Below are 13443 nucleotides of genomic sequence, written 5' to 3' on the forward strand. Positions count from 1 at the left end.
AATAAAGTACCCAGAAAATGTTTGGCATTTTGGCAATACTTGGACCTCCAGGACTGTAACTGAATTAAACTATTAAGTTTACTGTATATTTACTTGCAATGTTGATTAAATATTCTGAATAATGAAACTTCCTGGCAGATTAAAACTGTGTGCCCAACCGAGACTCTAACTCGGGACCTTTGCCTTTCGCAGGCAAGTGCTCTACCAACTGAGCTACCAAAGCACGACTCACGCCCGGTCCTCACAGCTTTACTTCTGCCAGGATTCTGAATAATTGTTGTGTAAGTGACAGTGAGGTAGGACAGTTACCTTCTTTACTAAAAGGAGGTTGCATAATGAGGAACTTTAAATTTGTCTTCTAGTTCGTAAGAAACAAGCCTTTTCCTCCCCCCTGCGGGTCCGGGGATTAAAATAGGCCGAGGTATTCCTGCCTGTCGTAAGAGGCGACTAAAAGGAGTCCATCCCCCTCACGGGGGTAGTTAGCGCCTGTTTCCGGAGACGGACGGTTCCACGACCTATGATTGTGGTCTTTTTGGTTTTTCACTTCTCGTTTCTTCCTTCCTTTGGTTGGTTCCTTTCTTTGCTCTTTTCCACCTCACTGTCTTCCTTACTCTTTCCCTTGACTTCTTCTCCTTGCCTTCTCATTGCCTTCTTCTCCTTGCCTTCTCTGGTCTCTGCCTTGGCATTTGAGACAGTCTGTCCTCTTTCTCCCTCTCTCTTCTTTTTGAAGGCCGACCCACGCATTCGCACGCGTAGCCGGTGACGGGGTAACGCATAAGTCCCCGCCCTGGGTAGACATGTAAGGCACGCGCATACCCCCTGGTAAAGGCCAGGCCCGGGGAGGGGTGATTGCCTGAGCTGATACCTTCTGACCATGCTGATTGGTCCCTCCGTCTGTTTCTCGGGAGGTGTGACCTGAGGTGTAAACATTCACCTAAGGCGGGAGTGCCCTCTGAGAGGGTCCCCACAAGGAAGGAGCGTGCCATCGGAGACGCTGGCAATCGTGGGGGATTCCTCCGCAATGGATTTCACTCCATCTCTCTCTAGACTTCTGCCCAAAAACAGAAACGTGACCAGCCACCAGTGACAAAAGTACTACCGCCTGCCCCACAGTTCCTCGTTGTTTCTCGATCTGAGGACGGAAAGGATTTTTCCCCTGTCAACCCTTTCGTTATCCAGAAGGGCGTAGATGCCATAGCCGGATCTGTCAAATCTTGTACCAGGTTGCGTAACGGTACCTTATTACTAGAAACTGAGAGCGCCTTTCAGGCACAAAAACTGCTTCGGGCCACACTCCTGTACATGTTCCCTGTCCGGGTGGAGGCCCACCGAACTTTGAATTCGTCTCGTGGTGTAGTCTATACTAGCTCCCTCGACGGATTGACTGACCAGGAGATTCAATCTTTCCTCGCCGATCAGGGCGTGATGGCTGTCCATAGGGTCATGAAAAAGGTCAACAATGACCTTGTACCGACCCGGACACTTTTCTTGACCTTCAATAGTGTTAAGCTGCCATCGCGCATCAAGGCGGGCTACGAGGTTATTTCTGTTCGCCCCTATGTCCCGACACCTACGCGCTGCTACCAGTGTCAGCGTTTCATTCACACTCGACAGTCTTGTTCCAATGCGGCTAAATGTGTCACTTGTGGCAGGGATGCCCATGAGGGTGACTGTCCACCTCCGTCTCCTCGTTGTGTGAACTGTCAGGGTGACCATGCCGCATCCTCCCGCGACTGTCCTGTCTATAAGGAAGAACGCTGTATCCAAGAAATTCGGGTCAAAGAGAAAGTGTCCACCTCGGCTGTTCGCAAGCTATTGGCTAGTAGGAAGCCCATGCTGCTCCCAGTGGGGAAATACAGTACTGTCCTCGCCTCTCCTCGGACTACCAGGGAGGTGGCAACCCAGACATGTGATCTGACCTTAAGCACCACGGTCGTCCGTTGGGCCAGTGCTAAGATTGCGCGGTCGACGTCTCCTCTTCCTCCCATCACCCCACAGACACCAGCCCCTTCATCAGCTTCTACTAAGACGAAGACCCAGAAGTCAGATGCACGGGCCTTCAAGAAGGAACCATCCCGTGCAGACTTCCTACTTACCTCGACCTCCCAGCCTTCGACCGGTACTGCCACCAAACGTCCTTCCAAGAAGGCTCATAGGAAGCACAGTTCTCCTTCTCCACCACGGCGTATTTCTTCTCCTGCGCCACCCAGCGGTTGCCGCCCCATGCCGTCATCCGTTTCGCCTGGCCGCACCGCTGGTAGCCGAACATCTGGCCGTTCACCGGCGGAGGAAGCTCCCCCTCCCGGCCATCCTCCCAAGATGGCCGATGAACCTATAGACCCAATGGACGATGACTGTCCGCCTACTGATAGCAGCGGCAGTGCTCGTTCGAAGCCAGGCCCTCAGCGGCCTTCGAGGTGACCCCTTCTTTCATCTTCCTTTTCTTCTTATGATGGCACTTATTCACTGGAATATTCGCAGCATTCGCTCCAGCCGAGAGGACATGAAGTTGCTGCTCCGCTTGCACCGTCCGCTCGTCGTAGCCATCCAGGAAACGAAGCTACGCCCATGCGATCAAATTGCCTTGGCACACTACACCTCTGTGCGTTGTGACCTACCCCCTGTGGTAGGTATCCCAGCTCATGGAGGGGTTATGTTGCTGGTCCGGGATGATATTTACTACGATCCCATCATGTTGCACACCGGCCTGCAGGCAGTTGCCATCCGCAATACTCTCCCCACTTTTACATTTTCCATTTGTACCGTTTACACTACATCGTCATCTGCCGTTACCAGGGCAGACATGATGCAACTTATTGCTCAGCTACCTGCACCATTTTTATTAACTGGAGACTTCAGTGCCCACCATCCCCTTTGGGGCTCTCCAGCATCCTGCCCGAGGGGCTCCCTGTTAGCAGACCTTTTCAACCAGCTCAATCTTGTCTGCCTCAATACTGGCGCCCCTACTTTTCTTTCGGACACATCTCACACCTATTCCCATTTAGACCTCTCTATATGTACTCCCCAACTTGCACGCCGGTTTGAGTGGTATGCACTTTCTGATACATATTCGAGCGACCACTTCCCGTGTGTTATCCATCTCCTGCAGCATACCCCCTCTCCGTGCTCCTCTAGTTGGACCATCTCCAAGGCAGACTGGGGGCTCTTCTCTTCCAGGGCGACCTTTCAGGATCAAACCTTCACAAGCTGCGATCGTCAGGTCGCACACCTCACGGAAGTCATTCTCGCTGCTGCTGAATATTCCATCCCTCACCCTACTTCTTCTCCACGTCGCGTACCGGTCCCCTGGTGGACCGCAGCATGTAGAGACGCTTTACGTGCTCGTCGACGTGCTTTACGCACCTTTAAACGCCACCCTACAGTGGCGAATTGTATCAATTATAAATGATTACGTGCTCACTGTCGTCGTATTATTAAAGAAAGCAAGAAAGCCAGCTGGACTGTTTTTTCAAGCACCTTCAACAGTTTTACTCCTTCTGTTGTCTGGGGTAGCCTGCGCCGGCTATCTGGCACTAAGGTCCACTCCCCAGTTTCTGGCTTGACGGTCGTGAATGACGTCCTTGTGGCCCCTGAGGATGTCTCCAATGCCTGCGGCCGCTTTTTCGCAGAGGTTTCGAGCTCCGCTCTTTACCACCCTGCCTTCCTCCCCCGCAAACAGGCAGAGGAGGCTAGGCCACCTAACTTCCGCTCCTCGAATCGTGAAAATTATAATGCCCCATTCACCATGCGGGAACTCGAAAACGCACTTGGCCGATCACGGTCCTCCGCTCCAGGGCCTGATTCTATTCATATTCAGATGCTGAAGAACCTTTCTCCTGCGGGTAAAGGTTTTCTTCTTCGTACATACAATCGCATCTGGATTGAGGGACATGTTCCCGCATGCTGGCGCGAGTCTATTGTTGTCCCAATTCCTAAGCCGGGGAAGGACAAGCACTTGCCTTCCAGTTATCGACCCATCTCGCTTACCAGCTGTGTCTGTAAAGTGATGGAGCGAATGGTTAACTCTCGATTGGTTTGGCTGCTCGAGTCTCGACGCCTACTTACCAATGTACAATGTGGATTTCGTAGGCGCCGCTCTGCTGTTGACCATCTGGTTACCTTGTCGACCTTCATTATGAATAACTTCTTGCGGAAGCGCCCGACCGTGGCTGTGTTCTTTGATTTGGAGAAGGCATACGACACCTGTTGGAGGGCGGGCATTCTCCGCACCATGCATATGTGGGGCCTTCGCGGTCGCCTCCCTCTTTTTATTCGTTCCTTTTTAATGGATCGACAGTTCAGGGTACGTGTGGGTTCTGTCCTGTCAGACACCTTTCGCCAGGAGAATGGGGTGCCACAGGGCTCAGTTTTGAGCGTCGCTCTCTTCGCCATCGCGATCAATCCAATAATGGATTGCCTCCCAGCTGATGTATCAGGCTCCCTTTTCGTGGACGATTTTACCATCTATTGCAGCGCGCAGTGTACACGTGTCCTGGAGCACTGTCTTCAGCGTTCTCTTGACCGTCTTTACTCCTGGAGTGTCGCCAAAGGCTTCAGTTTTTCTGCCGAGAAGACGGTCTGTATTAACTTCTGGCGCTACAAAGAGTTTCTCCCACCGTCCTTACGACTCGGTCCCATTGCTCTCCCAATCGTGGAGACAACCAAATTTTTAGGTCTTACATTTGACAGGAAACTTAGCTGGTCTCCACATGTGTCATATTTGGCTGCCCATTGTACCCGTTCTTTAAATGTCCTCCGTGTTCTCAGTGGTATGTCGTGGGGAGCGGATCGAATTTATACAGATGTCTCTAAGACCAATGACGGGGTCGGGTGTTCTTTTATTGTCGGGGCACAAAGTTTCAAATACTGGCTCCATGGCCATTGTTCGGTCTTCACAGCTGAGCTCTTTGCCCTCTACCAGGCTGTTCTTTACATCTGCTGCCACCGACATTCTGCTTATGTCATCTGCTCAGATTCCCTGAGTGCCATCCAGAGCCTCAGTGATCCGTATCTGGTTCACCCTTTCGTGCACCGGATCCAACGCTCTCTTCGGCAGCTGGTGGACATCGGTTCTCCGGTTAGCTTTATGTGGGTCCCTGGCTATGTCGGTATCCCTGGGAATGAAGCTGCAGATGCCGTGGCCAAGGCTGCGGTCCTCCAGCCTCGGACAGCTTCTTGTTGTGTCCCTTCATCCGATTGTAGCAGGGTTATTTGTCGGCGCATTTTATCGCTGTGGCATGCCGATTGGGCTGCACTTACAGACAACAAGCTTCGGGCCTTGAAACCTGTTCCCGTGGCTTGGACGTCCTCCTCACGCCCTTCTCGGCGGGAGGAGGTAGTTTTGGCCCGGTTAAGAATTGGACACTGCCGGTTCAGCCATCGCCATCTGCTGACGGCTGCGCCGGCGCCGTTCTACCCATGTGGGCAATTGCTGATGGTCCGCCACATTTTAATGTCCTGTCCGGATTTTAACACACTGCGTCTAGATCTTAACCTGCCATGTACTTTAGATGCCATTTTAGCGGATGACCCACGAGCAGCTGCTCGTGTTCTTTGTTTTATCAATTTGACAAACCTCTCTAAGGACATTTGATGATGCTGTTTTTTAATCCTATGCCTGTCAGTCTGTCTTTTATCGTGTTTTCCCTTTTAGTTGTTGTTTTAAACTTGTGCCTCGCGGTGCATTCTTAACGTAGTCAGGGCGCTAATGACCATTGAAGTTGTGCGCCCTAAAACCACAAAAAAAAGCCTTTTCCTGCATTAGCCACTACTACAGCCATAACAGAATATTGACATTGCTGCCTTGCTAGCTGTGTGCTGTTGCAACGGTCATGATAGATTAAATGTAATTTTCTAGTGAGATTTTTGTTGGACATATTTAGTCTTCAACTGTAATTTGAAAAAGACAGACGACGAAAACAACAATAAAGTTAATTGTCCTAAGGACTAACTTGAATTGGCCCTTCAGTACTGTGTATGTTAAGGTTTTTATAATCGTCAGATGGTGGCAGTACTTCCCCCAAACTTCACTAATAATTACTGCATGAGGTGTGTTCATAAAGTAAGGTGATTTTATAGTTTCATGAAACAATATTTATTTATTCATGTTGTCCCCTTCAAAGTAATCCCACCCTCACATACAGTACACTTGCGCCAGCACTTCCTATAAGCACTTTTTAGTACAGTTTTGAGTGCTTCCAACAATGCAATTTTTATTTCCTCAGTCATTGAAAAGTCATTGTTCTTCCATAGGTCTCTTCAGTTTTTTGCCAAAAATCTCACAAGGAATGGTGAAAGAGCAGGTCCATTGTCGTGATGCAAAAACCATGAATTGTTTCTCCACAATTCCAGATATTTCTTGCATATTGCTTCTCCCAAATGGTGCATAACGTCAACCGTACGCGCTTGAGACGAGAACTTACTATGCACGATGCCATGGTAATTGAAAACACACAGTGAGCAAAACTTTGACATTTGATTGAACTTGGTGTGCTTCCCCACCCCCCACTGGTCTTAGCTCTGAGGTGGTTCCATTCAGACAATTGGGCTTCGGTTTCAACATCATAACTGTAAACACATGCTTTGTCACCAGTTATGACCCCCTTGAGCAAATCAGGATCATAATTGTCATTAAAGATCTCCTGAGCGATGCTCATGTGACAGTTCTGATCAAAATTGAGGAGCTTTGGAACAAACTTTGCTAATACATCTTATGCCTGAAACATCCAAAAAAATTGCACAACATGAACTGAGTGATACGCCAACATCCTCAGCAACTTCAAATTTGCCAAAGTGTTTTCTGCATAGCTTACACATTATCATCTGTTAATGTGCTGGGGTGTACAGAGCAAGGTTAGTCACTGGCATCTTCTTGGCCATCTTGGAAGAGCTTGCACCACTTAGAAGCATTTTTTAGAGCAGACTCACCGTATGCCACTGTCAACATTAAGTGTTCCATTTTTCACACAAAATTTGATGCAAATTCTTTGCTCCATTTTTTAATAATCTAAAATTGCCAAGCCCACTAAAACATCCAACCTCTCTGTCAAAAACAAACAAAGTATGCCGTACACTTGAAACAGTGAACATATGTTTAGGACATATGTACCAACATAAAAGATAGATAATTGGATGGACATTGCCTGCACAGTTTTGAAGTCTCCTTACTTTTTGAACAGCCCTCGTACTATTTGTAAGTAAATAGGCACTTCTGTCATTAATTTTTAAAATGGTGGAACTGGAAGAAGAGAAGCATCGGCTGTTCGGCACAAAGTTCCCTGGCCAAAACTTACGTGACTGCCTTCCTGCCAAACCCATGAGACTGTTTGCCAGATGTACATTAGTACCTGACCATGTTAACAATCAGTTATTGACAAATCCTGCAGTCATTGGTAAAGAAAAGCCAGTGCCATTGATGGTTCCTTTTTGAGTTGTTCCTTTGCTTAACTTTACACACCATTGCACTGGTATTCATTTTGAATGCCTAAAGGCCAATTTCTTTTGGAGATAGTTACGTATTATGAGTGGACAGTCTTAAGTTAATTCAAAAATGGCAGTTAACAATTCTCTTGCTTCTTAGGGTACCTACAAGCCACGATTTTAAGAAATCGGCTGGTGCTGTTGACTGAAGACCTCTTCCTGAATGCACATCATGTTTTGTGAAACAATAGTAGCTGAATGTTAAATTGACGTAACTGGTATGTGCAAATTGCACAGGTGGTGGAAGCTCTTCTTGCCACAGTGTGTTTGTGTGCATGCAGTCTAAGCTTCTAGACACACTTAAATGCCCAGTCAGAGACTGTACAGTGTAAACCAGGTGCATTGTCCTGGTCACAACTGGAGACAGTGTACTCAACTGAAATGTGCTGAAAAGGAAGGTGGTTGTACATAGTAATCTTTCAGTCACAATGTTTGTGAAAGACGTATTAGATACAGAAAACAAACTACTCAAGGAATGATGATACTTCTCAACTTTTCTTCCCCTGAGCAGATTGTTCTAAAAATCCTTGCATTGTTTCCGGCCAAGTACTTTATCATTCGCTTCTCCCGCAATCACTTGAAAATGCTTGGTTTGGCTCTGATAATATTGGAAAATAAGGTGTACTTCACAGAAGTATTGCAACAGATCTCTCTATATTTACTTTCTCTTAACAGGTGTTAAAGAATGGGGGACAGATGAATCTGTATTCAATTCTATATTGGTAACAAGAAACTATATGCAGCTGAGACAGATATTTGTGGAGTATGAGAAGCTTGCTGGTCACGATATCGAGTCGGCTATCAAGAAAGAATTTTCAGGCAGTATAGAGAAGGGTTTACTGGCTATTGGTAAGTAAAATGATTTTTTAAAAGTGTGTGTGTGTGTGTGTGTGTGTGTGTGTGTGTGTGTGTGTGTGTGTGTGTGTGTGTGTGTGTCGACACTAAATTTGAAATATTATCCAAATCTGTTTGTCACCTTGTTTCTTGTATTAAAGGACAGGGCTGTGAAAGACGAGTTGACACAAGTTTGTCCTTGTATTTTGCTTTAGTTCTGGAGATACACTGGTCTTCCATCAAAGTCTTGTGTGAATTATTCCCGCATTAATTACACAATCAACAAGGTCTTATGTAACATTGTTCCTCATGCTTGTGTAGTTCATTGGGCAGCCAGTGATTACTTCATAATTGCTGAAATGATTCATTCAGCAATAGTACAAAATGGTCAGTTATAGAGAGAGTATTAGCTATGTTGTAGCACTATTGATGTTAATGCTCCATAAGGTTTTTCGTATTAACCTGAAGAATTTAGAAAAGCTACTATTGAAGCTAAGTAACTCAAATGACTATTCTAACTGCAGTAATGCACATTTATTTTCACAACACACTCAAGCTCAGCTTTGTTACCAATAGCAATTATATTAGTTAAAAAAGCTGGATATGTAGGCTTCATGGAGTCCAAACTAAGTGGCAGTTCACAATACATCTACATCTACATCCATACTCCGCAAGCCACCTGACGGTGTGTGGCGGAGGGTACCTTCAGTACCTCTATCGGTTCTCCCTTCTATTCCAGTCTCGTATTGTTCGTGGAAAGAAGGATTGTCGGTATGCCTCTGTGTGGGCTCTAATCTCTCTGATTTTATACTCGTGGTCTCTTCGCGAGATATCCGTAGGAGGGAGCAATATACTGCTTGACTCTTCGGTGAAGGTATGTTCTCGAAACTTTGACAAAAGCCCGTACCGAGCTACTGAGCGTCTCTCCTGCAGAGTCTTCCACTGGAGTTTATCTATCATCTCCGTAACGCTTTCGCGATTACTAAATGGTCCTGTAACGAAGCGCGCTGCTCTCCGTTGGATCTTCTCTATGTCTTGTATCAACCCTATCTGGTACGGATCCCACACTGCTGAGCAATATTCAAGCAGTGGGTGAACAAGCGTACTGTAACCTACTTCCTTTGTTTTCGGATTGCATTTCCCTAGGATTCTTGCAATGAATCTGTCTGGCATCTGCTTTACCGACAATCAACATTATATGATCATTCCATTTTAAATCACTCCTAACGCGTACTCCCAGATAATTTATGGTATTAACTGCTTCCAGTTGCTGACCTGCTATTTTGTAGCTAAATGATAAAGGATCTATCTTTCTGTGTATTCGCAGCACATTACACTTGTCTACATTGAGATTCAGTTGCCATTCCCTGCACCATGCGTCAATTCGCTGCAGATCCTCCTGCATTTCAGTACAATTTTCCATTGTTACAACCTCTCGATACACCACAGCATCATCTGCAAAAAGCCTCAGTGAACTTCCGATGTCATCTACCAGGTCATTTATGTATATTGTGAATAGCAACGGTCCTATGACACTCCCCTGCGGCACACCTGAAATTACTCTTACTTCGGAAGACTTCTCTCCATTGAGAATAACATGCTGCGTCCTGTTATCTAGGAACTCCTCAATCCAATCACACAATTGGTCTGATAGTCCATATGCTCTTAATTTGTTCAATAACCGACTGTGGGGAACTGTATCGAACGCCTTGCGGAAGTCAAGAAACACGGCATCTACCTGTGAACCCGTGTCTATGGACCTCTGAGTCTCGTGGACGAATAGTTACTCAAACCCTATTCTTGATTTGATGGCATGTAACTGAATCACTCTTGGTGGTTATTGATTTTTAATGTTACAGATAAAAAAATTTCTTTATGATAAGAAGCAACTAAGAATATACACACATCAAAAATTTCTGCATCACCCCAGTTCCTAGAACTCCTGAAGATGGACATAGACTGTGGATATTGTATGAAAGACACAGTCCCATTGCCTTTTCAGAGATGTCACTAAACATGTCCAAAGATGTAAACAACCATGCATGATCAGTGCCTGCCTATCAGACAGAGGGCGTCTGACAGCTCATAGTTCCAGCTGTTCCACCAGGAATGAGGTACACAGCTCATGTTGTCTAGTTAAACCATGGCTAGACAATCAGTACTGCGGTTCGATTGTGTCCGCATTGTTACTTTGTGCCAGGAAGGGCTCTCAAAAGGGAAGTGTCTAGGCATCTCTGAGTGAACCAAAAGCGATGTTTGGACATGGAGGAAATACAGAGAGACAGGACTGTGGATGACAGGCCTCTCAGGCTGCCCAAGGGCTACTACTGCAGTGTGACTGCTACCTACAGGTTATGGGTCCAAAGAACCGTGACAGCGATGCCATCATGTTGAATAATGCTTTTCGTGCAGCTACAGGACATTGTATTAAGACTCAAACTGTGCGCAACAGGTGGCATGATGTAAAACTTCACTCCAGACGTCCATGGTGAGGTCCACCTTTGCAGTACAGATGGGCCCAACATGATGATGAATGGACCGCTGAGGATTGGCATTAGATTATCTTTACCGATGAGTGTAAGGTAGCCTTAAACTAGACAATCATCCGACGTGTTCGGAGGAAACCTCGTCAGGCTCAACACCTTAGACACACTGTCCAGAGTGCAGCAAGGTGGAGGTTCCCTGCTGTTTTGGGGTGGCATTATCAGCCAACCTAATTTCAATCGCCTCTTCATAGACACTATCCCAAAAACCGGAAATGTTGGCAATCAACAGTTTCCTCAAATTTCATTTTGTGTCGCTCATTTAGGCAGTGTTCTGCTACGGCCGATTTTTCCGGCTGTTGTAGCCTCGTGTGACGGCGATGTTCCATACACCTGTCATGCACTGTGCGAATAGAACGGCCAACGTAAGCTTTCCCACATTGACACGGGATTTTATACACCCCGGGTTTCCTAAGTCCCAAATCATCCTTCACAGAGCCGAGAAGAGCCCTAATCTTAGAAGGTGGACGGAACACACTCTTAATGTTATGACAAATTTTAAGGAATTTTAACATTGAGTGTGTTCCGTCCACCTTCTAAGATTAGGGCTCTTCTCGGCTCTGTGAAGGATGATTTGGGACTTAGGAAACCCGGAGTGTATAAAATCCCGTGTCAATGTGGGAAAGCTTACGTTGGCCGTTCTATTCGCACAGTGCATGACAGATGTATGGAACATTGCCGTCACACGAGGCTACAACAGCCGGAAAAATCGGCCGTAGCAGAACACTGCCTAAATGAGGGACACAAAATAAAATTTGAGGAAACTGTTGTGATTGCCATTTCCGGTTTTTGGGATGGTGTCTATAGAGGCGATTGAAATTAGGTTGGCTGATAATTTAATCAACAGAGACAATGGGTTTCCTCTTAGCAAAACGTGGAATCCCGTATTATCTCGCATCAAAACTGAAGGTTCTTCAGTGTGGTATGGATTGAGATATATCGCTGCCAGCAGTGTTTCACTAAGGGCGGCGCCACCTCCCTGTTTTGTAGGGCAGAAACCGTGATGGGCGGCGCATGCGCCGTGTACTGAACGGTTGCCTATATAGGATGTCGAATTGCAATCTTGCGTCAGTTCTCAGCGGGACTCATCAGCAGAAGCAGCATTTCCTGAAGATGGCGAACAGTTGGATTGCCAAAATATCGAGTCAAGTTGATTTTAGGATCCGGCAGCAAACCCGAAGAGACTTTCAAGACTTATTACGCCGGGAAAGCCTACGTAATCACAATGATGATACTTACAAAGCAAATTAAATCTTCCTTGGCTGTATATTTTAATTTCAGCCAGGGTGGTAATTAATATTGTCTTCTGGTACTATATACACCTAAGATTGTTTGGATGTGCAGGCTTACTTGCTGTGGCAAGTTGATGCAGTTACAGGATTAAGAAAGTATTGTAGCTTCGTAGGAGCTGTGCCTGGAGCAACTGAAGTTGTACTGACAGTGAAGATCTGTGCCAAAATGCTAATACACAATTTTGTAAGGAGTAAAATTTACTTCAATCGAGCACTATGTAGCTTAATGAAATGCATGAGAAGTATTGTTAAATACCAAATAGCTTTTGATATTACTTACCTACATAAAGATTTTCATGACTCGTATTGTTTGCAGTGTATTTTTGTAACAAATTGAGATACGTAATGACCAAATTGTTGTTCCAGTGAAATGTGCTAAAAGCAAAGTTGGCTATTTTGCTGAAAGATTGCACGACAGCATGGCTGGCTTAGGCACAAAAGACAAAACACTTATTCGAATAATTGTGTCACGTTCAGAGATTGATTTGGGTGACATTAAAGAAGCTTTTGAACAGACGTATGGAAAATCATTGGAGAGTTTCATTTCGGCAAGTATTAAATTTTACTTTAATAAAACTATGTTCTTTTATTGCAAAGTGTTGATATTAATGGTTTATTAATTGACTGTTGCAGGGTGATACTTCTGGGGATTACAAAAAAGTGCTTCTGGCATTGGTTTCTTAATAAGGTATTTCAAAACTGTGCATCTTGGCAAACAAGCACTTCCACAAATAAAAATCTCTGCCTCAACAAATAAGAATCTCTGCAAATAGAAATCTCAAGCTTCACCTTAAAAGCTGCTGTGCAGTGTGGGAGTCACCTGTTCATGGAAGTGATATGGTTGCTCTATCTGTGCTGCACTAAAATATTCAGTGGTTGCTTCAGTAAATGAATTATGTAGCTCTTTGAATGTAGTAATATATTTACATATATAAAAGAATCTCTCTATTAAAGATGTTGTTGGTGTATAGTTATTTTAAAGAAATAATTTGTATGAATTTAAAAATCTATTTTTGTCAAATTTTTATAAACTGTTTACTCTTTCTTCATTAAACTTCTTTAATGCCACTGTTACATGCTTTCAATTAATTCCTAATGAAAACGTTAATTTTATGTTCCTTCGTGATGTGAATACACTTGTACATTTGATAAAAAAATTATAAATTATGGAAAAATGGTTACATTAATGATCCATCATAAAATGAAATTTTTGATGTATCATATGGTAAAACCTTGACTAGGGCCTGTGTTTTAACCATGGATTTGATGAATCTTTCTTCTTGAGAACAACCATT

The 13443-nt window shown here is 45.1% G+C and overlaps 1 protein-coding gene across 1 annotated transcript in view; it reads left to right on the forward strand.

The window, feature by feature from the left end:
• LOC126184685 (annexin B9-like) overlaps positions 1-13222 on the forward strand; it is a 37070-nt gene extending 23848 nt beyond the window's left edge. Inside the window, exons 7-9 of the mRNA XM_049927178.1 lie at positions 8155-8328; positions 12515-12696; positions 12782-13222. Of these exons, the coding sequence (XP_049783135.1) occupies positions 8155-8328; positions 12515-12696; positions 12782-12832 (407 nt within the window). The 3' untranslated portion in view covers positions 12833-13222. The remainder of the gene's footprint in view (positions 1-8154; positions 8329-12514; positions 12697-12781) is intronic.
• Positions 13223-13443: the final 221 nt, after the last annotated feature.

Source organism: Schistocerca cancellata, chromosome 4, assembly GCF_023864275.1.
Source record: "Schistocerca cancellata isolate TAMUIC-IGC-003103 chromosome 4, iqSchCanc2.1, whole genome shotgun sequence".
In the NCBI taxonomy this organism is placed as follows: domain Eukaryota; kingdom Metazoa; phylum Arthropoda; class Insecta; order Orthoptera; family Acrididae; genus Schistocerca; species Schistocerca cancellata.